The following is a 26,784-nucleotide window of genomic DNA, read 5'->3' on the forward strand; positions in this document are numbered from 1 at the left end:
GCTTAACCACTGTGCCACCCAGGTGCCCCAGATTTTTTTTTTTTTTTTTAAATGATGAAATCTGGCCTCTCCTTATCCTCCTGGGTCCGGAGGAGGACAGGACACCATAGACTCTCTCTTCCTTCTCCTGACCCAGAAAGTCCCAGCCTTCCAGCCATACCCCTCTCCCTCTGAATATTTCTTCAGCCCAGGCTGGTGGCCATCAGAGCTTGGTCCCTGTTAAAAGAACCTCCCTCTCTTTAGGGAATCCTGCTTTCTGAAATCAAAGTAGGGCATGTCCTCTTTATTTGCAGTCATGCCGTGAGCAGCTCGTCCCGGTGAGCGCTGCTTACCAGGGACCATGTGCTGACGCTTGGCAGCCAGGTCCACAGGATACCCTGAGCCAGCTTGTAACCTGGCAGATCTGCGTCTTTGGGGTCCTGATGCCGGTAATGTGACTGTTCGACCCAAGCGGCCCCCACATGCTCGCCCCCATAGGGAGCAGACAGGAACGATGCTTGGTTCCCAGGAGGGAGGAGTTTGCACTATGGGCATTTGGGACCCAGCCTAAAACCCCTTCGTTTCATTCCAGGAGGTCCATAAAGCTGGGTTGTATGTTTTTAGTGTCTCATCGCCCCGTGCCAGGGTATAAATCATCTCCTGAATTTGACATGGTGCAAATGCCTCATAATGCTTGTTGGATTGGTCGTCAAATGGGGAACTATCACCAGACAGAGGTTGTGTTGGATACAGGCAACCAAGAGCCTCAATTCTCCAGATCCTTCTATACCCACGGGTCTTTTTGCCCATTTACAGTAAGGGTGTTCCAGCATCTAACTGATGAAGGTTTGACAACTCCTTAGTTAATTGTGGAACAGAAGGCACTGGCTGAACCTCCAAGTGTCCTCCTGACCCCGAGTTTGTGTGATAGCTCAGTCCATGTTAAATAAACCATCACCAGCATGACGTGCACACTGACATCACCGACGGGACTGCTGCCAGAGGTCAGGTTGGGTGGACAAAGCCACAGTGCTTGGGGTGCATGGAGCGTTCCTTCCTCCCCACGCTGTTCCTCATCCTGACCTAGCTGGACAGTGGGACACCCGTGCTAGTTTCTGCGTGGGGTACACCAGGTTCCTGTGCCAGGGAGGGGGCTCTGCCTCCATCGGTGGCCCTGGTCCTCCAACACTGCCCTCATTTGGGACCTTTTCTCTCCCCACAGGGACCTTTTGTAACGGGACCTTTGATCGATACGTGTGCTGGCCTCATTCCTCTCCAGGAAATGTCTCTGTTCCCTGCCCTTCGTACTTACCTTGGTGGCGTGAAGGTAGTAAGTCTTATTTTGCCATTTTCTTCCAGTTCCCTTAAAGGCTGGTCCCACCTGGGTAGGCCTGCCAGGGAGCAGTTAGAGAGAGCACACTCCAGCCAAGCGCTTGTCTCAAGGCCTCTTTCCCCACAGAAAGTCTCCTGAGCTGTCAGGAACACACCTTCCTTCTTCTCTGGGCACCTCCTCTTGCCTTCCTGAAGTTCTTCTGCGCCTAGGTGTCCCATTAATACAAGAGTCCCCTTTTCTTTGAAGATTGGAGAGTCTAGGCCCGGCTACCACCGAATTTGCTGCAGTGAGGGTTGTCCTGGAGAGGAGAAAGAGGTGGGGTGAGATGGGGTTGCTCACATCCACAACTTTGGGCTTGCTGGATGGAGAAGTAGTGCGTCAAAACTACCCTCATGATAGCATTGGAACGTGGCCCTACCGGATGGTGCTTTTAAGCCCTGTGGGCCTTGGATGGAGTCTTTCACCGCTCAGCTTGCCCCCATCTTGCTTGAATGAAGTGGCTATTCCGTAGGACCCCAGGAGGATATCCTGCCCCCACCTGCCCCAGCAGCCCAGCCTCTTGGTTGGTTTATTCTGGAAGGGGGAGAGAAACAATTACTAGTTAGAACTCTTTTGCCTTGGACTGAAAGCCATTAAAGAATAAGAAAAAATTATTCTTAAGAAACATAAGCGATTACAAAGTTCAGGCAAAACCAAGTGGGACTGGGTTACCGAGCAGGCGAGATGGGGATATTGTGTATTCAATTTCAGCTCAGTAAATCATCAGTTAAAATCTGGTTTTGCTTTTCTGAGGCCTCTGGTGCAAAGAGAGAGTTTCCAAGGAGGAGAGATGCATTTCTGGATGGGAGGGCTAGTGATATATTCTGTGCAACTATCCTCTGGTGACACCCAGTTGGAAGGGACCCAGGAATGACATTTAAGGGAAGATACCAGAGTTTGCTGGACCGGAGAGTCTGGATAATGGAGGGAAGCAGCCCTGAGGGAGCCAGCTCAGTAGAGTGGAGAGAGCACTGCACGTGGAGTCTAGAGCCTGTCTGTCTCTCTTACGCTCTGTGACGTTGGGCACGTGTCCAGAGCCCTCTGAGCTGTTTTCTTGTCTATAAAGTTAGGTGAACAGCAGCTACTCTTGAGGCCATGTTGAAGAATGAATGAGGAGGAGGCTACCGGGTCAGCCGCAGAGAGATGCTTTGTAGATGGAACTGAGGCTGAGACCAAGGTCAAGCCCTCGGATTCCCGAAGGTCTTCAAGACCCGAATGTCCATGGATCTCAAGGGCGCATGGAACAGACCACCACTGCCCAGCTCTGCCTACCTGTTCTTCCCAGAGCTAAAAACGGAGGTCCATTCCACCTGAAGCGAAAAAGTGGTCAAAAATCTAAACTTACAAAGGAATTGAGTTAAAGGCATTTTTTTAAGGGGTTCTGAACTTCTCGAGTGTCCCAAAGGGAGTGTGGTTCACAGAAGGTGGGAGGTCACTCTTCCGCTCAACACCCTATGTGTTAAATCTTAGAATCCTAGAATCCAAAGGGTTCCGTACAGTGAAAAGAAATCATGGAGGCCGTGGAAGGGTTTAGAGCAGAAAGAAGGAGAAAAAGCCTGGCAGGTTAAGACCAGAGGAACACTACAGTGGGAGGGCAGGAGGCGGGCCGGTGTCTGACTATACATGAGTCTGGGGCTTGATTGCCTAGAAACTGTGTCTGACACCGAGGGTTTCAGCCTTCCTCTGAAGGGCAACATCCCGTGGAGCCCCAAAGGCACTGAGGCATGAGAAAGGACTGCATACGATTTGTGGTTTGGGGATATGATGTTGATGGCTCGCTGGGTGGAAGAATGGGGTGGGGGGCAGGGAGCTGACATTGGAAGCGACTCCCGGGATCCAGAGAAAGGGACCATGAGGGTGGAGATGCAGGCAGAGGTAAGAGGAACCGTCAAGACTTGTCTTGGTGAGGTGAGGGATGGAGAGGGCTGGCAGGTGGAGGGGAGGAAATGAGCTCACACCCCGCCTGGACCCACCCATGCTCACCACCATCTGGGGGGTGGCTCAGGGCCCCCACTGCTCACATCTGGCGTGTGCCACGAGGAGCTGCCCTGAAGGGGAAAGAACCAGTGGGAGGTCAGGTCAGAGAGTACTGGGGGCTTTACCTCACAGGGATTTGTGGGGGGCCCCGGGAAGGGCTCTGCCTTGTTTCCAGACAGCCTTTGGAAGATTTGGAGCGAGGCATGGTGTGGCATGACTGCTGTGTTAACCGTAGACTGTGTGGGGCAAGAGCATCGGAGGCATTTGCAATAATCCGGGCGCTCGAGAGAGAGCGGTGGCTCCCGGGAGCGGGGAGCAGGGAGTGCAAGCCAAAAGGCGGGGCTCAGATTCTGGGTCGGCTAAAAGGTCCAGGCGACAGGATTGGCCGATGGGCCGGATGAAGGGCAGGGGAGACAGAGAGAAAGCAAGGTCGACTCCAACGTTTGGGGCCTGAGGACCGGGACGATGGGTTGGCCATCAACAGAGGTTTGGGGAGAAGACGAAGAGCTGGCTCTGGGGAATGGTGTTCGAGAGGGCAGTCAGACGCCCTCACGGAGACTTCAGGTGGGCAGGCATAAGCACCCCATGGGTGTCCGTCCAATACACTCAGCCAGTAGTCACCACTGGTCCACGCCGTGCAGCGTCAGGGGCAGGAAGTTCGGACAATTTCCATTGCTCATTTGGGAGTCCGGTCCCTGGTCTTCCAGGGGGGAGGGCAATCCCTTTGGGGGAGGGCTCTGGGAATGGATGGGACTGGGTCACAACCCATCATCGTGGACACAGAGCTGGTCTGTCACTTGCGCGCGCACACACACACACACACACACACACTCTCTCTCTCTCTCTCTCTCTCTAATCCTCCCCCACACTGGGGAGGGCCGGTCCCATTACCCAGATGGTCCTCTGCTCTTAAGACACCAGAAGTCTCAGAGAGTGAGAGGGCCGCGGGCTCAAGGCCACCAAGCTTGTAGATGGCCGAGCACGCTCTGTCCACCCCTTCCTCTTCGTGCCACCGCCTCTGGAGCATGGGGCCGCGACGCCCCCCTCTGACCGCGCGCCCGAAGCCCCAGTCCGCATCCCCAGCTGGGCTGCACCTTTGAGGGCTCTCACGTCCCTGAGTCACCAGGGACTGTTCTAGCTTCAGAGACTTTGGGTAAACACAGCAGACATCAGTGGACTGTGGTTTGTTACGAAACGTGGAGGCTTCCGTGTTTTTCTTTCCACCCCAAATAAACAGCAGGAATGCTAATGAGCCCCCCCCACCCCCAAGGGAAGTGAAAATCCCTTTTCCCTGGGATTTTCCATGGCTTTGCGGTGAGGATGAGGGCCTCACCACGTGCTCGGGAACGGGCTGCGTGCTCTGACCTTTCCCCTAGAGCTATGTTTACTTTCAGAAAACTCAGGAAGGGCCTACAGATACTGCTTGGCTCGGGGCACTTGGCGGACGCTGGAAAACTCCACAGATATTTGGCAGGATGACTCTGAATGCTCCAAGAACCACAGCTCCGGACACAATGTGAGTCTGCTTGGCCCGGCATGATGCTCCCCAGGGCCCCAACCACCCCCCACCAGGCGCCCCCAACTTGGCTTTGGGGGCCACACAGAGAGCCATCCCCCACAGCTAGTCTGGCCCAAACTCCCCTGGGGAGGGTCCACAGTCTCATGACAGCAAGCTGTGGCAGCCACCGAGGGTGATGGGCGGACCCCTGAGGCCGCTCGGTTTCTCGCCCCGGGCCTAGTCCTGGGCTGCACAAAAGCATATATACAGTGGGTGCTTAATCAATGCTCAGTGAATGGTTTCACAGATTCCAAGTCAGCGGGTCTGTGGTGGGGTCTGGGCATCAGACTGGTCCCTAATTGCCCAGCTGGTGCCAACGAGCAGCTGAGTCTGGGACTCCGGTCCTTGCAAGGACCTCGCCCGCAGGGGCCTGAGGTGGCAGGCAGGGACAGCAAAGCCAGAGCTGAAAACTGCACTTCCCAAGACCGGAAATAAAGATTTCTCCCTTTAGAGAGGTGAGGACTGGGGCATTGCCTCCTCTCCTCTGCAAATGGCCATATTTCCAAGAATTCCAATACTTAAAAAAAAAAAACAAAACCAACCAAATCCCCAAAACATAAAAAAACAACTTCTAGCCATGTTTGCCTGTGTTTCTAATAATGGGTTGACATTTTGCCCAAAAAAGGCTAATGATAGTAGGTCCTTGCTCTTCAGAGTGCTGGCAAACAAAATAGGTGATTTTCTTCCGTCTTGTCAGTTGGGGGTCCTTACGCACGATAAATGGTACTCTTTCAGGAGATTGTGTGTGTGTGTGTGTGTGTGTGTGTATGTGTGCATGTGTGTATATAATTTTAATATGTATACTTTAATGATAAAATTTAGTTTTCCATGCTACATAAGATATATCAATTGACATATATTTATCTTTTTAACATTTTATTTTGAAATACCCAAACACATAGAAAAGTTAAAAGAATAATAAACACTTATAGACCCACTATCTAAATTCACATCCTCCCCCGTTTGCTTTTGCTTTGTCTCTCTCTTTGTGAAATATTTGACAATAATTTGCAGGCACCGTGAGCGTTCACCCTTAAATGTTCGTCAGGTCTTTCCTAAGCAAAGACATTATTCCACGTAACTACAATACCGTTATTGCAATTAACATCATATCAGCTGATGTTTTATCCATATTCCAGTGTCCCCCGTTTTCCCTTCCAATGTTTATAGCTTTTCTTCCCTGGACCAGAGTCTAGCCCAGGTTCATATGTTGGAGTTCATTTTATATCACTTTAGCGTCTTTTAATCTAGACTCTCCCCCACCCCAACGCACGACGGCCCACGACAATGGCTTTTTGAAGACCGCCCCCCCCAAAGAACTTTGTTGTTATTGGATGCATTCGTTCATCTTCTGTATTTCCTTAAGCTGGAGGTTGGCTTTAGAGGCTCGATAACACTCAAGTTCAACCTCGTAGGTGCTGGGTGCACGGTATAGCATCAGGCCAGGAGACCAAAATGTCAGGTGTCACACTACAGTGATGTTCTGTGTGGTCACTTGGTCTCGGTAGTGACAGCCAGATCTCTCCATGGTATAGGTACTGTCTCCTTTCCTCTCTGGCCAGTAATTGGTGGAACGAGACTTTGGAATCGTGTGTGTGTCTTGTTCCCTTCATCAGTGTCACTGCCTTCATTGACGATGCTGGCTTGAGCTGATTCCAGCTCTGTCATTTCTTCTACATTTACTAGCTGGCGTTATTCTGCAAAGAAGACTCTTTCCCCTTCCCCCACCCCGGTTTTGAGTATTGCTATGAACTTACAAATTGCTTTATTCACTTACTCTTTTGATGCTCGATATTTTTCTATATTTAGCGAGTGGAATACCTCCAAACTGGCTCTTGTGTCCTTCTGTGCTAATCTCATTGGCCTTGGACCACTTCCTTCTTTTCTGGCACAAGAAGATGGTCCAAGCTCATCTCGTGATTTCCCTGTTCTGGGCCCAGATCAGCTATTTCTTCACAGAGTTCTGGATTCTCTAAGTGAGCGAATGTTATTAGAAACCAAGATCCTGGGGTGCCTGGGTGGCTCAGTCTTTAAGCATCTGCCTTCGGCTCAGGGCATGATCCCAGGGTCCAGGGATCAAGCCCCACATCAGGCTCCCTGCTCCGCTGGGAGCCTGCTTCTTCCTCTCCCACTCCCCCTGCTTGTGTTCCCTCTCTCGCTGGCTGTCTCTCTCTCTCTGTCAAAATATATAAATAACACCTTTAAAAAAGAGAGAGAAAAGAAACCAAGATCCCAGGACACCTGGATGGCTCAGTCGGTTAAGCATCTGCCTTTGGCCCAGGTCATGATCTCAGGATCCTGGGATCAAGTCCCACATCTGGCTTCTTGCTCAACAGGGAACCTGCTTCTCTCTCTGCCTCTGCCTGCTCCCCCTGCTTGTGCTCGCTCCGATAGATAGATGATAGATAGATAGATAGATAGATAGATAGATAGATAGATAATAAATACATAATCTTTAAAATTAAAAAAAAAGGAAGAAAAGAAACCAGGATCTGAGTTCTGAGTTCGCTGCCACTACTACTAGGTCCTAAGACCTTTGTAATATATAGATTTAAGGAGGAAAAAGCCCCATATTTGCAGCACATTTTGTCCTTAGACTGTATCCCATGTTCAGAGTACTGTGTTCATAATTATTTGAAATAACTATTTTCTCTATGTGGTCATGGTACTGATTGGATATACAGTTTTATTCCATTGTTTCTATTAGCGTTAATAATTGGCCTTTTTCTTCTCTCTTTGCTTTCTTCTGTCTTTAATTTTATTTTTTTAGAAGATGTTATTTATTTGTTTGAGAGAGAGAGAGAGAGAGAGCACAGTGAAGGGGGAGGGGAGGGACAGAGGGAGAAGCAGACTCCCCACTGAGCAGGGAGCCCAACGCAAGACTCGATCCCAGGACCCTGAGATCATGACCTGAGCCAAAGGCAGACACTTAACCGACTGAGCCACCCAGGTGTTCCTTTAATTTTATTTTTAATAAACAAAATACTGATGGGGTTTGAAAGCCAAGATTATATAAAAAAGTATAGTCAGAGAAACCACGTTCCAGTCACTGTCTCTATCCTATTTCTGCCTACCCCCATAGATAAACATTTTTATTATTTTCTGACTAATTTATCCTTCCTTTTTTTCTTTTTCTTTCCTTTTTATCAAATTATAATATGCATCTTATGTCTCTTTTTGCAAAACTAAGCAAATATGTTGTTTTACCATTTTTCTTACGTTGAAGGAGGTATACCAGACACCTATCCTGCATCTTGCCTTTTTCACTTAGCAGCATGTCCTAGAAATTACTCTATGTCAGTGCCTAGAAACATTTGTCTCTTTTTTTCTTTCACATCTGCAAAGTATGTATGTGTATATATCTGCTGCACTTTATTCAGTGACTCTCCTCTGACCATTGGGGTTATTTCCAATCTTACCGATGCCACCTCAAATAACCTTGTATCCATACATTGGCTTCTATTTGCTGTGGTATATATTTTGGAAGAATCCCAGAAATGAGATTGCTAGATTAAAAGGTAGATGCAGGGGGACGCCTGGGTGGCACAGCGGTTAAGCGTCTGCCTTCGGCTCAGGGCGTGATCCCGGCGTTACGGGATTGAGCCCCATGTCAGGCTCCTCTGCTGGGAGCCTGCTTCTTCCTCTCCCACTCCCTCTGATTGTGTTTCCCTCTCTCACTGGCTGTCTCTATCTCTGTCAAATAAATAAATAAAATCTTTAAAAAAAAAAAAAGGTAGATGCAGGGGCGCCTGGGTGGCTCAGTCAGTTAAGCGTCTGCCTTCAGCTCAGGTTATGGTTTCAGGGTCCTGGGATTGAGTCCTGCATCGGGCTCCCTGCTCGACAGGGAGCCTGCTTCTCCCTCTCCCTCTGCCCCTGCTCATGCTCTCTCTACTCTCTCTCTCAAATAAGTATAAAATCTTTAAAAAACAAAAAATAAAAGGCAGATAGATGCATATGTAATTTCGTTAAATATTGTCAGATTCCCCTCCATAGGCGTTGTGCCATTTTGCCCTCCCTTCAGCAGTGTATGAGAATGCCTGTCCCCTCCGTGCACGCATAGTACACGCTGATTATGAAGCATTTCACAAAGAGGTCTAAGTGACTTGAGGTGCACCTGTTGGTACTGAGAGTAAGCTGGAAACTGGGTGTTCTGGGCCACTAGGGAAGTAGGCAGATTTTATTGGATCTCTGAACATAGAAGACAGTTTAAGAAACTCCTCCGTAGGAGTGTAATGAAACCAACCTACTAGGTGCTGTTGGTGCCCATCTTTGTCCCCTTGCCCTCACCCGTTCAGTACACAATTATCTAACTTCTTATCGCTAGCATATGCATGTCTTTGCTGGTTCTCTGGTTCTCAGAGCCCACTTAGTCCACTGAAAGGCTGGCCAGAGGCACCAAGGAACTAATGCCCTCCCCCTTCCCCACCACAGAATAGCCCTTAACCAATGACTGGCAGGAGTTAGTATGTAAATGTCCCAGCTCCCTCAGTCTTAGAGTAGCTAATTCTGAAGCTTCCAGAACTTCCCCAGAGGGAGTAAGCTCCAACTGCCCACCGTGGTAACTGCCTTGATAATGCACCGTTTGTTTTCCCTAGCTTCTTCCTTCCCCTACGGATGATTTGTTCACTTTCCACGTAAAGTCCTTGCATTCCAATCCTTGTCTCAGGGTCTACTTCTGTGGGGACTCAAACTAAAACACAGATGAATAAAAATCAAGCAATTCCCCTAATTCGTTTCCAAAAAGCATAAAACACAGACATGTTTTAAAATATAATAATTCAGAGACAGATTATTAGTTTACTTAATTAAATGTGTTAACTTCATATATCCTCATACATCCATACAATATAAACGAGGCTCAGACGACTCAGGAAGGTCTTGATATGCCACCTGATTCATCAATTTAAAGAACTCATGCCACTCTGTGTGTAGAAACACTAAACATTTCTCTGCTTTCAAGATATTTATAGCCTATCTGGACATACACAACAAATGCAAACAACACATTAGTGAATAATATAACCGATGCCCCAATTTGTGAAACAGACCACAAGTGCTTTGGGAGTTCAGAGTCGACAGTACACAGAGAGGCATTCATGGAGGACTTCTTGTAAGAGGTAGGTTGGTGCTGGTTTTAGGAGGATAGATTTAGTTTTGAGTTGAAGAGAGACCAAAAGGAGCAGTTAGAGACATGACAGGATTAGAGAGCTCTTGACGGGGGTCCATAGAAAATAATTCTAGATAGAAATATGGTTGGGCTTGATTTGGAAAGACTCAAAGGCAATACAGAGATTTCTGTATCCAGACCACCATTACAAGAAATGTTGAAGAAAGTCCTTTAACACGGAAAGACATACATGTTCTATGGAATTTTTTTATCAACATAAAGGAATTTAGAGCACCAGAAATAGGAAATATGAGGGTAAACATTTTTTATCTTATTTTTAAAATCTTTTAAGAAATGTGATTAATTAAAGTAAAGATAGTAACAACGTATTATGGGGTCTAACGTATGCATGAGTAAAATGTGGGACAATAGCACAAAGGCCAGGATGAGGGACATGGAAGTATGATGTTAGAGTCGCATACTGTAAACATGAAAGCAACCACTAAAAAGCAAAACAGAGGTATAGCTCGTAGGTCATGGAAGAAAAAAATGGAATAAAAAATACACTCAAACCAAAATAAGGAAAGAAAACAAAGAAAAGATGGAACAAAGAGAAAACCAAGAGATTTAAGCTCAACCAAATAAATAATCACATTAAATATAAATGACCTAAACACCTTAATTAAAAGAGATTATCAGATTGCATTAAGAAGATAAAACAAAATAAAATCCAAGTATATTCTGTCTACAAGACCCAGGCAATTGATTTTTGACAAAAATGCCAAGCAATTCAGTGGAGGAAAGAATAATCTTACCAAAAATAGCGCCAGAACAATTGGCTGCAAAAACAAAAACAAAAAAACTGAACTTCAACCCTTGCCTCACACCATGAATAAAAACTAACTAATGGATCATAGACCTAAATTTAAGAGCTCATTCTATTAAACTTCTAGGATAAAAGCAGCTGAAAATATGAAGGCCCTCGGTCAGGTAAAGATTTCTAAAATAAGGCACAAAAAGCACATATGTAAGAAAAAATTGACAAATTGAACTTTATCACAACAAAAAACTGTGCTCTTCTAAAGACACTGTTAAAAAATGAAAAGGGAAGCCACAGAATGGGAGAAAATGCTTGCAAAACACTTATCTGACAGGAGATTTATATCTATAATAGATAAAGAACATTACAATTCAGAATTAAGACAAACAATCCAATTTAAAAGATGGCCAAATATTTGAGCAGATATTTACCAAATAAGATACACAGAGGGCAAATAAGCACATTAAATGATTCTCAACATTGTTAATCATGAGAGAAATGCAAATTAAAACCATAGTAAGCTAGTACTATGTACCATGAGAATGGCTAAAATTCAAAAGACTGATTATATGAAGTGTTAGTAAAATGTAGAGAAGCTGGAACTCCTCCTCCACTGTTGGTGGAAACATAAATTGATACAACTTATTCAGAAAACAGTTTGGCAGTTTCTTAATAATTTAAAACATACGCCATACTACTCCACCATTCTATTTCTAGATATTTATTTGAGAGAAATAAAACCCTACATCGACATAAAGACTTGTACAGAAATTTTCATAGCAGCTTTATTTGTGAAAGCCAAACTCTGAAAACAACTCAAATGTCCATCAATAGGTGAGTGGATAAATAAATTGTGGTATATTCTCAATGGAATATTACTCAGCAATAAAAAGTAGACGATTGATACATGCTATGACATGGATGAATCTTAAAATAATTATTCCGAGGTAAATAAGCTTGATTTGGAAAGAAAAGGAAGAGAAAGAAATAAAAAGGAAGAAGGAGGGAAGGAAGGAAGGGGAGGGAGGAGGGAAGGGAGAGAGAGAGGGAGGGAGGAGGGAAGGAGGAAGGGAGGAAGGAAGAGAGAGAAAAAAGAAAGAAAAAGAGGAAGGAAGAGAAAGAGGGAAAGTACATATCATAGGATTCCGTTTATGTAAAATTTTGTAAAGTGAAAATCTCTAATAACAGAAAACAGTGTTTACTTGGGCATAAGATGGTGCGAGGGAATGAGAGGAGATGTACTATGCACAGTTAATGGTACACCAGGTATATTTCAATAAAGCTGATAAAAGTGTTATGTGGAGAAGCTTAAGTCATGGTTTGGCACGTAATACATATTTGCTGTGGGTTCTTGTACAAAAATTTAGTGAGAAACATCATCTTGATGGCGAGAAGCATGATGGATTGAGTGAGAAGGTGAGATTCCATTGGAAATCACAACAGAGAGTTTCCAATAAATTATCCTCTGTTCACAATCAGGCTGTCCTGGGATTCAAAGAAAATATTCCACTATTTTATGGGGTCTTCACCTAAGTGGTCATGCATGAAAAGTTATTTTAGGAGGGAACATCCAGATGAAAACCTGGCCCCATCTTCCAGAGAGAGGGTCTCCTACACTCTAGGGACAGCACACCCAGGGACAAAAAAAAACCCTGTCCTCATTTCTAAGGCACCCTCTTGTTCTGGGCTCAGTTCTTCCTTGATACTGTGAATCTTGCTGTATCAATGTTGGTCGATAGGATCAGCCCGGGAGGTGAGACCCCCAGTGGGCATTTCAGTGCATCAAGTCTCTTTGGCCTCTGAGATGTACCAGAGAGCAGTCCGAGCTACCCTAGTTGGGTGTCAACAAGGCTGCAGTGGATGCCTAGACCCTTGGTCATCCAGGGCACAGAGCTGGGGGGTGGAGAGCATAGCTGCCCGGCTTGGTGGTCAAATCTGCTTTGTCTCTGCTCAGGCGGAACACCGTGCCTTGCTGTCGACCTTGCAGCTGTTATACACCGTGGGGTACTCTCTCTCCATCATCTCCCTCCTCCTGGCACTCACCCTCCTCTTGTTTCTTCGGTGAGTGGAACTTCTGCCTGCACATCTTCAGGTGTCCACCCTGGAATTTGATCATTGGCTCCCTCTAGAAGACAGAAGACTGGGCTGGCTGATGCCATGGCCCATCACAGCTGGAAGGGATCTGAGAATGTCTCTGGCTGATCACCTCCATTTTGCAGGTGGAGGGGAGAGGGATATCCGAGGTCCAGTGAGAGGCACTGGGTCACGGGGTCATGGAGTACAGCTGGAACTGGAATCTGGGAGTCTTAATTCTGCTTTAGCCTCCTTGGGATTGGATAACCTCCTGTCTACCCCGCTCCGCCAAAGGCATGGTTTTTACGGAAGAGATTAAGAAACTTCCCCAAATTTAGTGAGTGGCAGAGCTGGGCCCCCAGGCTTCCTCAGTGCCAGGCACATTTCTAAGCACGTTACATGCATTAAATCATTTAAATTTCTTCGTAAACAGAATTAAGGCCAATTCTAATTCTAGGAGATTAGCATTATTGTTAGCTCCATTTTATAAATGAGTTGACTGAAATATGGAGAGATCAAGGAGCTTGCCCAGCGTCATGCATCTGGTGAGTGATGGGGGCAGGTTCACAACCAGGCAGTTCAGAGACTGAGCATTTCATTCCCTTATATTGTTTCTCAGAATCCAAAGCCTGAGTGCATTTTACTAATCCATGTTTTTAAAAATCATCCAAGTGAGATATTCATGGACCCCTGTTGGAGCCCTCCAAGGCTGCCTCTTGGCCTTCGTTCAGCAACATAACTGAGTATAATGTGGCAGAATGAGCATTTGATAACAATGCAGGAGACCTAGATGGACCTTCTGGAGACCTGGATGTTAGCTCCATAACAGCTCCCCAGCTGGGCTCCTGTAGCCCCAGGTCTGGCCCCTCAATCCCGGGATATACTATGGCTCCTGGAGCAGAGTCATGACCATATCCCCCATCCAGAGAGCAATTCTTGAGCAGTGGGAGAATTCCATAGCCTGTACCCTCTGCCATCCATGACCTCCTCAACTCACCTTCTCAAAGTCCCAGAAGCAAGCCCAGAGAAAGTAGCTGCCCAGCCCTGGGGAAGATTACTTTAGCTGAGCCTGGGGGTTGACCAGATGTCCATTTTGCCTCATGTGCTGACAGAGCAAGATCTGGTCCTTGCCTTTGAGTGGCACCCAATCTAATTAGGGAGAAAGATGCCTAACTAATAAAACACAAAACCTGCCTCAAATACTGTGTAGAAAAAGTAATAATAGCTCTGAAACCAGGCAGATTTGTGCTGCATTGGAAACACAGGCAGGGCTGTGAGGACACAGTGATGGAAAAGGGTCCTTTTGGCTAGAGAGACTGGGGACACACAGTTTTACACCAGCCAGTACCCCCAAAAAAAAAAAGCCTGCAGGAGGCTTCAGGTGGGTGAGGAGGAGGTAATGAGAGCTGACATTTTCTGGATTCTTACGATGGTAGGCACCGTGTGAGTACTTTGCACCCATTAATGCACTGGTGCTCCTACAATCCTTGAGGCAAGCGCTCTTGTCCTCGTAGGTCGTAGAGCCTTAGAGAGTGGCCCCTTGGCCTCGGAGTTTCTGGGTCTGAATCTCAGCTCCACCACTTCCTTCTCTAGGACTTTGGACAGCTGATTTAGCCCTTCTGCCTCAATCGCTCAATTTTTACTCAATGTGTAAATGTTATCCCCATTTTCCAGATGAGGGAAATGAGGCACAGAGAAAAGCACATAACCCGGCCGTGCCACTCTGGAATCCACACTGTGAACATCTGCCCTCTAGTGATAGGTGCCCGGGTGTTTCAGGCACACGCCTGTTGGTCTGAACCACTCTTTCCTGAGGGAAGACACCCGCTTTCTCCCCGCACAGAAAACTCCACTGCACACGTAACTACATCCACATGAACTTGTTTGCTTCTTTCATCCTGAGAGCCCTGGCGGTGCTGGTGAAGGATGCCATCTTCCACAACTCTTACTCCAGGAGGCCCAAGAGTGACAAAGAGTGGATGTCCTACGTGTCAGAGGTATGTCCCTCCCTACCATAGCCTCCCACCCGGTGGATCAGTCCTGGGAATCGTGGGACAGGAAGGCGGAGCTGGGAACGGGAAGAGGGAGATAAAGGGGTGTCCAAGTCCTTCTGGTTAGAGAGGCATCATCTGACTTAAACCCTGAAAACCAAACCAAAAAAACCCCAAACCTCCCGAGACGGGGGCAGGTAGAGGAAATGCTCATGGAAGAGTCCACCGCAGGGTGCTGTGTGTTCTTGGGTGGGAAATTTCTTCATCTGTGAACAAAACAACCAAACCAGATCATTACCATTATTATTATTATTATTATTAATTATTATTATTACTATTTTTTAAAAACAGCAAAGCTTTTGCACATTGAAATCTGCTTCTGTTGGGATGCTTTTTCCTTTGTCTTGTTAATAATGATTGTAGTAACCTGTTGAATTCACCCTCTGGAATAAACCCAACTCGGTTCTGATATATTACTCTTTTTCCTATAATGCTGGAGTCGTTAGCTGATCCTGTGTTTTGTTTAGCACTCCCTCACCTGCACCTGTGAGTAAGTTTCTTCTCTTGTGATAAAGAAGATAAAGTTTATGCTGACCTCTTTAAACAAATCAGACTTGTCACCTCTTTCTCTATTCTCTGGAAGGATTTATTTAAGATGGGTGTTTTTCTTTCTTAAACATTTGAGAGGTCACTCCAGTGAAGCCATTTGGGCTCAGATTTTTCTTTATTGGAAGGCGTTTAATTATGGACTCGTTTCGACTCATATTCAGATTTTCTATTTCTTCTTGCGTCAGCTTTAGTAGCTTGTGTTTTTCTAGGAATTTGTGTCCCTCGTCTAACCTTTCAGATTTCTTGCCATAATATTGTTCATAGTTTCTTAAAATCTTTTTGAGGTCTGTTGGAGCTATGAAGGTATTGCTTTTTGCATCCCATGATACTTTCACTCTCTTTTCTCCCCTTTTGATCATCCTGGCCACATGTTTTATGGCTTTACTAGACTTTGCATAGAAAGAAATTTTGACATTGTTGATTCTCTTTATTTTATGTTGTCTCTTTCATTAATTTCTGCTTTTATCTTTATGCTTTCCTGCCATGTCCTTTCTTGAGGTTAACTTTGCTTTTTCTGACATGGTAGGTAGGATAACTGATTTTCCACCTTTTTCTTTTTTAAATGAAGTCATTTAAGGTTATAGGTTGTACTCTCCATGTGGTATTAGCTGCATGCCACACATTTTGATATCCAGGATTTTCCTTTCATTCAGTTCAGAAAGAAGTTCTAATTTTTACCATTATTTCCGTTTTGATTCACGGGTCATCTAGAAACATATTTCCTCCTTTCCAATCATATGAAGATTTTTTTTTTTTAGTTATTGGTTTCTTGCTGAGTTGAATTAAGATCAAAGAGCATACGTTCCTGTGCTTCCTTTAGGGAACTTTCTGCTAACGAGGTCTCTCTGTTTTTGTCTGTCTACCAATGTACAAAATGTCAGGGAAGAGGCTGGGCTTTGGAAGCTACAGGAAGCCCTCCCTCCCATTTTGTTAGTGTTGCCAGCCTCTCTGAGATGGTCACTGGATTCACAGGGTCAAGGTGGGGAAGAGGGAGGGCTGTGCGTGGGGAGGCCCTTCTCCACCCTCTTGGGTCCACATGAGAATGCCTGGCCTCACCCTCGGGTGCTCTGTCCTCCGCAGATATCTGCCTCCTGCCGTTCCGCCCAGGTCCTGCTTCACTACTTTGTGGGTGCCAATTACTCATGGCTGCTGGTCGAAGGCCTTTACCTCCACACGCTGCTGGAGCCCACAGTGCTCTCTGAGAGGCGGCTGTGGCCCAGATACATGCTGGTGGGTTGGGGTGAGTGACTTCTTCTCCTAGGGGCCCATCAGAACATAGGAGCCTGATGGAGCCTGTGGTTTCCCAATCGGAGGGAGCGTCTGGGACAGAGAACTCTCCGGCGGCAAGATGCTGAAGAAAGGGCTGTGTGTGCACACGTGCAGAAACTCACAAACACTGTAGACCCAGTGCCAGCGTTCAAAATCCGACGGGGTTTTTGATGGAATCAGAGGCCCTCCCTCCTACCCTGTCCCCTGCAGTGATCTGCTCAGGTTGCCATCACAAAATGCCATAGACAGCATGGCTCACCCAACAGACATTTACTTCTCGAAGTTATGGAGGCTGGGAAGTTTGAGATCAGAGAGCCAGCATGGTCGAGTTCTGGGGAGGGGTCTTCCTGGCTTGCAGATAGCTGCCTTCTGACTGTAGGCTCATGTGGGAGAGAGAGAGAGAGAGAGAAAGCAGGCTCTTTGGTCTCTTCTGGTCTCCTCCTATAGGGGCACTAGTCCCACCATGATGACCACCACCTCCCCTTCCAAACCTAGTTACTTTCAAAGATCCCGCCCCCCATAATCACCACACTGGGGGCTAGGGCTTCAACATGGGATGGAGGGTGGGGGAACACATTCAGTGTATAACGCCAACTGAGTCTTCAAGACGGGGTCTGGAACCCCTGTTGCCCCAGACTCTTGGAGAATGTGAGGCTGCAGGATTCAGAAGAAACACGGTTGGCCCACATTTTGGGAGATTTGGGTTAATGTCTTGGATTTACTCTGAGCTGCTCTGCAACACGTGACAAACGTTTTCTCCTCTCTGCTTCCCGGTTTGTCTGACAGTAAAACAACAGATGAGCTCTGTCCCACCCTAGGTCTCTCCAGCTCTTAGCCTGCAATTCAATGATATGTGGGCTTTTATACATTTTTGCCAGATGCTTTTGGCCCATCAGGCTGGGGTGGGAGGCAGGCAGGTTTCGCCACTCGGCTCCTAACTGCATCTCCGTTTCTTCCCCCAGCCTTCCCGCTGCTGTTTGTTGTACCCTGGAGTATCGCCCGTGCGCAGCTGGAGAACACAGGGTAGGAAATTCACCTGCTCTCGCGCTTCCCAGATATGCCCAAATACAAGGGTTTATGCCATTTTCCCAAAGAGAATATCCACTCCCTTCCATTTGGGCCATCTACAATATCCTTAGAAATGTAGATAAAATAATCACAGATCTTTCTTGTAGTAATGAGTTTGTTAGCTTAGTTACACACGCAAATCAGCACAAAATTAGCTGCAATTAGCACGAGAAGTCACTGCGTTGGTTAGCAGCGGCCCTCACTGTGTACAGCCATGGGGACAAAATTGGTTATTGCGTCATTGTTCAGGGGGCTGGGGGGGGCACGTCTTGAGTGCGAGCACCCTTCGTCCGGCGGGCACGAGGCTGTTCATTCAGCCTTGTCTCTGTCTTACGTCTTCACCCCACTCTGTTGTAGGTGCTGGGGGATCAACAGGAATAAGAAAATCTGGTGGATCATCCGCGGGCCCATGCTGCTTTGCGTAATGGTAAGGACCCTCCTGTTCCCGCTTCTTCCTCTCTGAGCTGGGCAGCTGTGGGGACCCTGCTCCCCTTCCCCAGCCACCTTCCCCGAACTCTCTGGCTTGGCGGGAGCCGGGGCCGGTTCCCTTGAGCGGGAGTGGCTGAGTTGTGAGTAGGACGTGCTGAGCGAGAAGGAACAAGTTAGGGGCGTCTCCTCGTTGTGGGTCAGGACTCAAATGCAGGGTTGAACTACACGCCTCCCTCTCCCTGGGTCCTCAGACTATGCCTAGAAACCTGTAACCAGCTCAGTGACCCCGTATTGGTGGCCCTTGGGGACGCGGCCGCCCTCAGTTACCAACAAGCCCAGGGATGGCAAAGCTATGGGCTCGGATTCTGACACCATTAGCAGGAGGGAGGGGGGTGAAAGGAAGCCGCTTTAGAAGAGAAAAGCGTAGTCAATGTTACCCAAAGCTGGGGTGGGGATTAGTCAAGAGATAACGCTCTTCGGAGACCCTGAGGAGGAAGGGCCCTTATTCCTAGTGGCCCCAGAATTTTACAGCTGGGGAGGGACTGCTTGACCCAGAGGCATGAAGCTCTCTTGGAGGATACCGTGGGACGCAGTCTACCAAAGAGGCCGGGATGGGGAGGGGAAAGCAGCCGTCGAAATTGAGGCGGACGCCGGGAGTGTGGGGGTGCTCTTGATGAGTCCAAGGCCGGTGTCACATCTAGGCTGAGCGGTGGCATGCGCACTGCTTGCTGCATCCCCTCCGGTCACTCCGCACACAGCAGAGTCTGGCCACACGCATCCCGAGCGAGAGCGGCATCGTGAGCTCGGCCCTGCCCCTCCCCCGCGTCACTTCTCCAGGTTCCCGTCCTCTCCAGCCACACTGCCCGCCGTGGCCCCAGCACCCCCTCCTGACGGGTAACCCCCCACACCGCCCATGACCTGTATTGAGAGCCTCCTTTATGCCACACCGTCTAAGCACCCGGTACACATGAACCCATTCATGGGCAGGTGCTATTATTATGTCTCTTTGACTCACGAGGACACTGAGAATATAAGAGACTTGCCTCAAGTCCCAGGAAGTGGGGGCGCTGGATCTCAGCCCAAAGGGTCTGACTGGGGGCACCANGCCCATTCATGGGCAGGTGCTATTATTATGTCTCTTTGACTCACGAGGACACTGAGAATATGAGAAGAGACTTGCCTCAAGTCCCAGGAAGTGGGGGCGCTGGATCTCAGCCCAAAGGGTCTGACTGGGGGCACCAGGACTTGTAAGCACAGCCCTGTGCTGCTGTCCCCCAGATCTTTATCACCTCCTGCCCACATGCGTGATGCAGGCCTGCCACACATTAGTACCTCGCCTTGGACCCTCCTGTGCTGGGCGCCCCCTCCCTCTGCCATCTGATGCCCCTGGCTGCGGTCCCCAGACACTCCCCGCAGGAAATAGAACCATCACACCTTCCTTCGTGTCCTTCCCAGATCCTGTACGCACTTCTGCTATGGCCCCAGCTATCCTTCATTACACATATCTGTCCAAAACCTGTCTGCGGCCACTGTCAGCCCCATGTTCTAGTCCTCCTGGCAGCCGGCCTGAGCAGATGGCAGCCCTGCATGAACTTATTCGATGAACACCTGTGACCGACACTCCCCAGCACTGGAAGGTTCTCGCTAACCAGGCAGGAAAAGGCAGGATGGAGACGAGCAGGCCCTCTGTGGGATGGAGCTCAGGCTTGGTGCAGCTGGAACCCTAGTGTTTACCCTGCCGCCTTCTAGAAGCCATATCGATGGTTCTCCGTCTTGGCTGCTCTTAGAAGCACCGGGCTGTCTTCAAAAATTTGTTTTGCTTGGGTCTCACACCCAGAGATCTGTGTTCCATTGATCTCAGGTGTGACCTGGGGATTCCAATGTGCAGCCCGGACTGGAGAGCATCCTCACAGCTCAAAGGGTGGTCCCCTGAGCTCTTGTTGTAAATTCAGGTTCTCAGGCCCCGCCCCAGACCTTCCGAATCAGAATTCGCACAGCAACAAGATCCCCGGGTTTGGGGCTCACATGGGAGTCTGTGGAGCTCTTTGCCCTCACACCGGTGGTTCTCAAGCCTGGGTGTGCGTTAGAAACAAGGCTCAGGGGATTACAGGAGGTTTACAGGGGATTACAGTAGACATTCTCGAGGTGGGGCCCGCACGGTGGTAGTTTTAAAAGCTCCCAAGTGATTGGAATAGTGCAGCCTTGGTGGTACAATGGGGAGCGTAGCTGCCTTCCGAGGGATTCGAATGCACAGCCGCGGCTGGGGCCACTGCTCTGGGCCTTGCTGCTTGGCTGTCCGTGGCCGGCTGACCTGCATGCTGGTCTCTCCGGCTGCTTCTGACTTCCTGTAGCCCCATTCTCTCTCACCAGGACAAGACAACATTTCCACCTTCTCATCTTGGATAAAAAAAACCTTTATACGCCCTTGCTTCTACCGCCCCAAGCTGTTACCAGCTACACAGGAACGGTCAGGGTCACCTTGGNGTTCCTGTAGCCCCATTCTCTCTCACCAGGACAAGACAACATTTCCACCTTCTCGTCTTGGATAAAACGACCTTTATACGCCCTTGCTTCTACCGCCCCAAGCTGTTACCAGCTACACAGGAACGGTCAGGGTCACCTTGGCTCGCAGGGGCTCCTCTCTCTCCCATCCACACCTTCTGCTCCTCCCACTCACCCCTCCCCACGGTCTCTGCTGTTCTTCAGCCTTTTGGGATTTCCTGTGCACACCTGTGTGCTCTCCCTCCTTCACTCTTGCCGCTGGCAATCCAGCCTCTGTACTGTAGCCAGAGAGGTCTTTCTAGAGCTCAGTTGGATGATGTCTGTCTCCTATGTGTGATTTTTCATGGCACACTTTGCTCTCGGGCGTGCTTCCAAGCTCCTTACTATGGTGAGTGTGTAAGTGTTGCCATTCCCTGTCTACCCATCCAGCCGCAAGCACCCTGCACTCAATTTCTACGTGGAAACTCACCGTTCCCCACATCCATCCTGGTGCTTCATTCCTCCCATGCCCTTTGCAAACACTGCCCTTGCCTTCTGCAGTGCCCATCTGATGGCCCCACGTCTGGTGGACTCTCTTCTTCCTTGGAGACTAAGCTCTTCACTAACCCACCTCTCAAATTCAGGGAAGTCAACAGTCACGCCTGGAAGGGACACTTTCATAATCGTCTTCAGGTCTGCGAAGGTCTTACAGAGGACCTTGCTGAGCTATGGTTGTCTGAGTACAGGGGCTTGGACAAGAGGAATAGGTTTGAAGAGAAATGAGGAAAGTTCCTTTTGGTCACAGGAAGGACATCAGAATCTAAACTGGTAAAACCTTGACACGGACCACAGAGAAAGGCTTTGGGTTGTTCATCTCTACCAGTTTCCTGGAGAAGAGACTCTGTCCTGAGGAATGGGCTGCCGAACCTGATGTCTTCCTGCCACCCACCCCACCCCCAGCGCCGCGCGAGCTCTAGGATCCCGTTCTGTTCACTCCCAGGGTAGTGGGATTCACGTACCCTCCACGGAGCGTGGGCTTTGTGGCCGACTTGTGGTATGCCCTTGAGCCAAGCGAGTTGACCTCTCTGGGCTTCTGTTTCTTCTGTAAAATCGCAGTTGGCTTGGACCAGTGGTTCTCAAGTGAGGGTGATTCTGCCCCCCTTGGGGACATTCGGCCACGTCTGGAGACATTTTTAATCATCTCAACTGGGGTGGGGGTCCTACTGGCAGCTAAGCATAGAGCCCAGGGCTGCTGTCCCACATCCTACAGTCCACAGAACAGCCCCCACGGCAAAGAATTGTCCCACCCAATGCCAACCGTGCTGAGGTTGAGGGACCCTGGGCTAGACCGTGACTCCACAGAACAGCTCAGAAGGTTAAGGGGAAAAACCAGAAGAGCCTGGACTCTGCCCTAGAGTGATGGAAACAGAACTGTCGTGGTGGGCTTCCTTAGCCCTGGAATCACATGCATTCGCTCTCTTGCACCTGCATTTAACATTTATGGAGCACCTGCTGTGTGCTTGGCTTGGTGCTAATTTCTTTCAGGGGGAAAAAAGAGATGAATGTCCCATCGTTTCTGCCCTCAGGCAGTTCATAGTCTTTTTTTTTTTTCTTCAAGATTTTATTTATTTATTTGACAGAGGTAGAGACAGCCAGCGAGAGAGGGAACANCAGTCACGCCTGGAAGGGACACTTTCATAATCGTCTTCAGGTCTGCGAAGGTCTTACAGAGGACCTTGCTGAGCTATGGTTGTCTGAGTACAGGGGCTTGGACAAGAGGAATAGGTTTGAAGAGAAATGAGGAAAGTTCCTTTTGGTCACAGGAAGGACATCAGAATCTAAACTGGTAAAACCTTGACACGGACCACAGAGAAAGGCTTTGGGTTGTTCATCTCTACCAGTTTCCTGGAGAAGAGACTCTGTCCTGAGGAACGGGCTGCCGAACCTGATGTCTTCCTGCCACCCACCCCACCCCCAGCGCCGCGCGAGCTCTAGGATCCCGTTCTGTTCACTCCCAGGGTAGTGGGATTCACGTACCCTCCACGGAGCGTGGGCTTTGTGGCCGACTTGTGGTATGCCCTTGAGCCAAGCGAGTTGACCTCTCTGGGCTTCTGTTTCTTCTGTAAAATCGCAGTTGGCTTGGACCAGTGGTTCTCAAGTGAGGGTGATTCTGCCCCCCTTGGGGACATTCGGCCACGTCTGGAGACATTTTTAATCATCTCAACTGGGGTGGGGGTCCTACTGGCAGCTAAGCATAGAGCCCAGGGCTGCTGTCCCACATCCTACAGTCCACAGAACAGCCCCCACGGCAAAGAATTGTCCCACCCAATGCCAACCGTGCTGAGGTTGAGGGACCCTGGGCTAGACCGTGACTCCACAGAACAGCTCAGAAGGTTAAGGGAAAAAACCAGAAAAGCCTGGACTCTGCCCTAGAGTGATGGAAACAGAACTGTCGTGGTGGGCTTCCTTAGCCCTGGAATCACATGCATTCGCTCTCTTGCACCTGCATTTAACATTTATGGAGCACCTGCTGTGTGCTTGGCTTGGTGCTAATTTCTTTCAGGGGGAAAAAAGAGATGAATGTCCCATCGGTTCTGCCCTCAGGCAGTTCATAGTCTTTTTTTTTTTTCTTCAAGATTTTATTTATTTATTTGACAGAGGTAGAGACAGCCAGCGAGAGAGGGAACACAAGCAGGGGGAGTGGGAGAGGAAGAAGCAGGCTCATAGCGGAGGAGCCTGATGTGGGGCTCGATCCCATAACGCCGGGATCACGCCCTGAGCCGAAGGCAGACGCTCAACCGCTGTGCCACCCAGGCGCCCCAGCATGTGAAGTTTGACCCAACTCTGGTATTTAGGATCAGAACTGCATTGTATTCAACTTTCCTACCAATTCTGTGAGCTANAAAGACCACATGTTACAGTTTTCCACTAACCTGAGTGGATAGAACCTCAAACCCAAAATAGGATTCCTGGAAACACACACTGGGTGTGGAGCCCGGGTCCCTGAATGGCATGGAGCAGAGCTCCCCCTCAATGTGATAAGAGTATTGCATAAGCAAAAAACGAAACCTTTATTGCATTAGGGGCAAAAAAGGGATTTCCTAACCCCACGTATTTGCCAGCTGCTAAAAATAACAAAATAATCAAGACATCGCTCCTAGCATTTGGCATTTCATAGCCCTTCTTCCATCTTGTCCAGATTTGAGGCTGGTTCCTATTTTCTGGAGCATGGTGCCGGAGGCTTCTGGGAAAAGCCAAATGTGCATCGTGAACTGAGCTATGGGACTAAGGAGAGTCTCCTGTCCGCAGACCCAGGCTCCCCAGTGAGCATCCTTGTTACCATAGCTGGGCTTCTCCCACCACCCAGACTGGGTCTGCATCTGTGGCTCAGCACGGGCTGATGTAAATGAGCGTCATGTTGGGTTTGCAGACAGCCCGGCTGACTTGAGCTGCTGCCGTCCTGATTCTCTGGGTTTCAGGAATAACCATCATGTGACAACCCAGAGTCCAGATGCTCTGTGGGTCTTTCATGAGACATAGACATTGGAGAATTCCCATCTTCTTCAGGGTGTGAGACTCCACTGCTTAAATTAACCTGTTACCTTTGAGTGTACATTGAGAAGAGAACCATCCTGGAATAATATAATATTCTTGTGTCCTAGTCTCTGCTCCCAGTAGAAAATCCATAAGGCTTTGATTAGTCCAGCCCTTCACGGACAGCCTTACAGAGTGCATGCACTGCAAGACTGTTCTAGCCACACCGTAATTCCTGGTGTTAACAGATCAACCGAATTGAACACACAGTTGAACAGCTTTTTTGAGCCAATGAGTTGAAGGAACCACCTGTTGACTTTATGGTTTTATTTGTTCCTATTGAATCTTCTCTGATAACCTCAGGACTTGGCCAAGTTGAGAAATCAGTAAAATTAGTCCTTACTGGTCTTGTCCCTTTTTAGGCCTTCTGTCTCACCAGGAGCCCAAGGGGCTTTCTGTGTCCCCGAAACGACTCCTTCTTTCCACATTGCCCTCCTCTAAGAGTTACAGTGGGAATCTCTTCATACCCTGTGCTTTCCCAGCCCATTAAAACTCACCTTTGCCGCAGCCCATCTGCTTCCCATGGTGAAAGTAGGTCAGATCCTAAGTAGTGACTGAATCATTCATTGTTATACAGATGAGAAAATGAATGACTAATAGATGGAGAAAGGCCCCCCCTTCCTGGGTGTTCCTTACCTGCTACGTGATGGGTGCACTTCAGCAGGGTTCTGACGATGAAGTATTTCAACCCAAAGGAGCTCTAACGGTAGGCACTTTAGTCCACACAGCAGGCCAGATGAGGAGGGGATGACAGTTGGCAGGGGGTAGGGGTAGATGAAGCCGACTTCTGAGCCCCCTAGCATGTTAGCAAACACCTCTGCCAGCCCGTAGACCCAGATCTCAGCGCAGGAGCTGGGATGCCAAAGCGATATCACCAAGAGAGAATGTTCTATACGCTAATGCACTCTGCACCTTCTAGGACCTGAAAGGGAGCCTTACGTATTTGGGGTCCTAAGCACCCCCATTCTGATCACAGAATCTAAGAGGAGCTGGCTGGGTTCTTGAATGTGCTTGCTGACTCTTGTCTTGTTGGACACCTAGAGGAACACAGGCTCGTCCGGGCTGGTGTTTCCTTCCGCGGCACTGAAGAAGGGCTTCCTCCATACCGCCCACTGGTTGATGCCCATCTTCTCATGTCTAGTCCCTGGAAGACACAAAGAACAGNACAATTGCCTCCGCGTTTGGTTAAAAGACCACATGTTACAGTTTTCCACTAACCTGAGTGGATAGAACCTCAAACCCAAAATAGGATTCCTGGAAACACACACTGGGTGTGGAGCCCGGGTCCCTGAATGGCATGGAGCAGAGCTCCCCCTCAATGTGATAAGAGTATTGCATAAGCAAAAAACGAAACCTTTATTGCATTAGGGGCAAAAAAGGGATTTCCTAACCCCACGTATTTGCCAGCTGCTAAAAATAACAAAATAATCAAGATGTCGCTCCTAGCATTTGGCATTTCATAGCCCTTCTTCCATCTTGTCCAGATTTGCGGCTGGTTCCTATTTTCTGGAGCATGGTGCCGGAGGCTTCTGGGAAAAGCCAAATGTGCATCGTGAACTGAGCTATGGGACTAAGGAGAGTCTCCTGTCCGCAGACCCAGGCTCCCCAGTGAGCATCCTTGTTACCATAGCTGGGCTTCTCCCACCACCCAGACTGGGTCTGCATCTGTGGCTCAGCACGGGCTGATGTAAATGAGCGTCATGTTGGGTTTGCAGACAGCCCGGCTGACTTGAGCTGCTGCCGTCCTGATTCTCTGGGTTTCAGGAATAACCATCATGTGACAACCCAGAGTCCAGATGCTCTGTGGGTCTTTCATGAGACATAGACATTGGAGAATTCCCATCTTCTTCAGGGTGTGAGACTCCACTGCTTAAATGAACCTGTTACCTTTGAGTGTACATTGAGAAGAGAACCATCCTGGAATAATATAACATTCTTGTGTCCTAGTCTCTGCTCCCAGTAGAAAATCCATAAGGCTTTGATTAGTCCAGCCCTTCACGGACAGCCTTACAGAGTGCATGCACTGCAAGACTGTTCTAGCCACACCGTAATTCCTGGTGTTAACAGATCAACCGAATTGAACACACAGTTGAACAGCTTTTTTGAGCCAATGAGTTGAAGGAACCACCTGTTGACTTTATGGTTTTATTTGTTCCTATTGAATCTTCTCTGATAACCTCAGGACTTGGCCAAGTTGAGAAATCAGTAAAATTAGTCCTTACTGGTCTTGTCCCTTTTTAGGCCTTCTGTCTCACCAGGAGCCCAAGGGGCTTTCTGTGTCCCCGAAACGACTCCTTCTTTCCACATTGCCCTCCTCTAAGAGTTACAGTGGGAATCTCTTCATACCCTGTGCTTTCCCAGCCCATTAAAACTCACCTTTGCCGCAGCCCATCTGCTTCCCATGGTGAAAGTAGGTCAGATCCTAAGTAGTGACTGAATCATTCATTGTTATACAGA

At 48.4% G+C, this 26,784-nt stretch overlaps 1 protein-coding gene across 1 annotated transcript in view; it reads left to right on the forward strand.

The window, feature by feature from the left end:
- The window catches only part of GLP2R (glucagon like peptide 2 receptor), a 58,628-nt gene that overhangs the window by 9,368 nt on the left and 22,476 nt on the right, over window positions 1–26,784 (forward strand). Inside the window, exons 4-10 of the mRNA XM_019793222.2 lie at window positions 1,202–1,306; window positions 4,723–4,844; window positions 12,768–12,874; window positions 14,730–14,883; window positions 16,567–16,726; window positions 17,718–17,778; window positions 18,181–18,250. Of these exons, the coding sequence (XP_019648781.2) occupies window positions 1,202–1,306; window positions 4,723–4,844; window positions 12,768–12,874; window positions 14,730–14,883; window positions 16,567–16,726; window positions 17,718–17,778; window positions 18,181–18,250 (779 nt within the window). The remainder of the gene's footprint in view (window positions 1–1,201; window positions 1,307–4,722; window positions 4,845–12,767; window positions 12,875–14,729; window positions 14,884–16,566; window positions 16,727–17,717; window positions 17,779–18,180; window positions 18,251–26,784) is intronic.

Source organism: Ailuropoda melanoleuca, chromosome 17 (genome assembly GCF_002007445.2).
Source record: "Ailuropoda melanoleuca isolate Jingjing chromosome 17, ASM200744v2, whole genome shotgun sequence".
Lineage (NCBI taxonomy): Eukaryota > Metazoa > Chordata > Mammalia > Carnivora > Ursidae > Ailuropoda > Ailuropoda melanoleuca.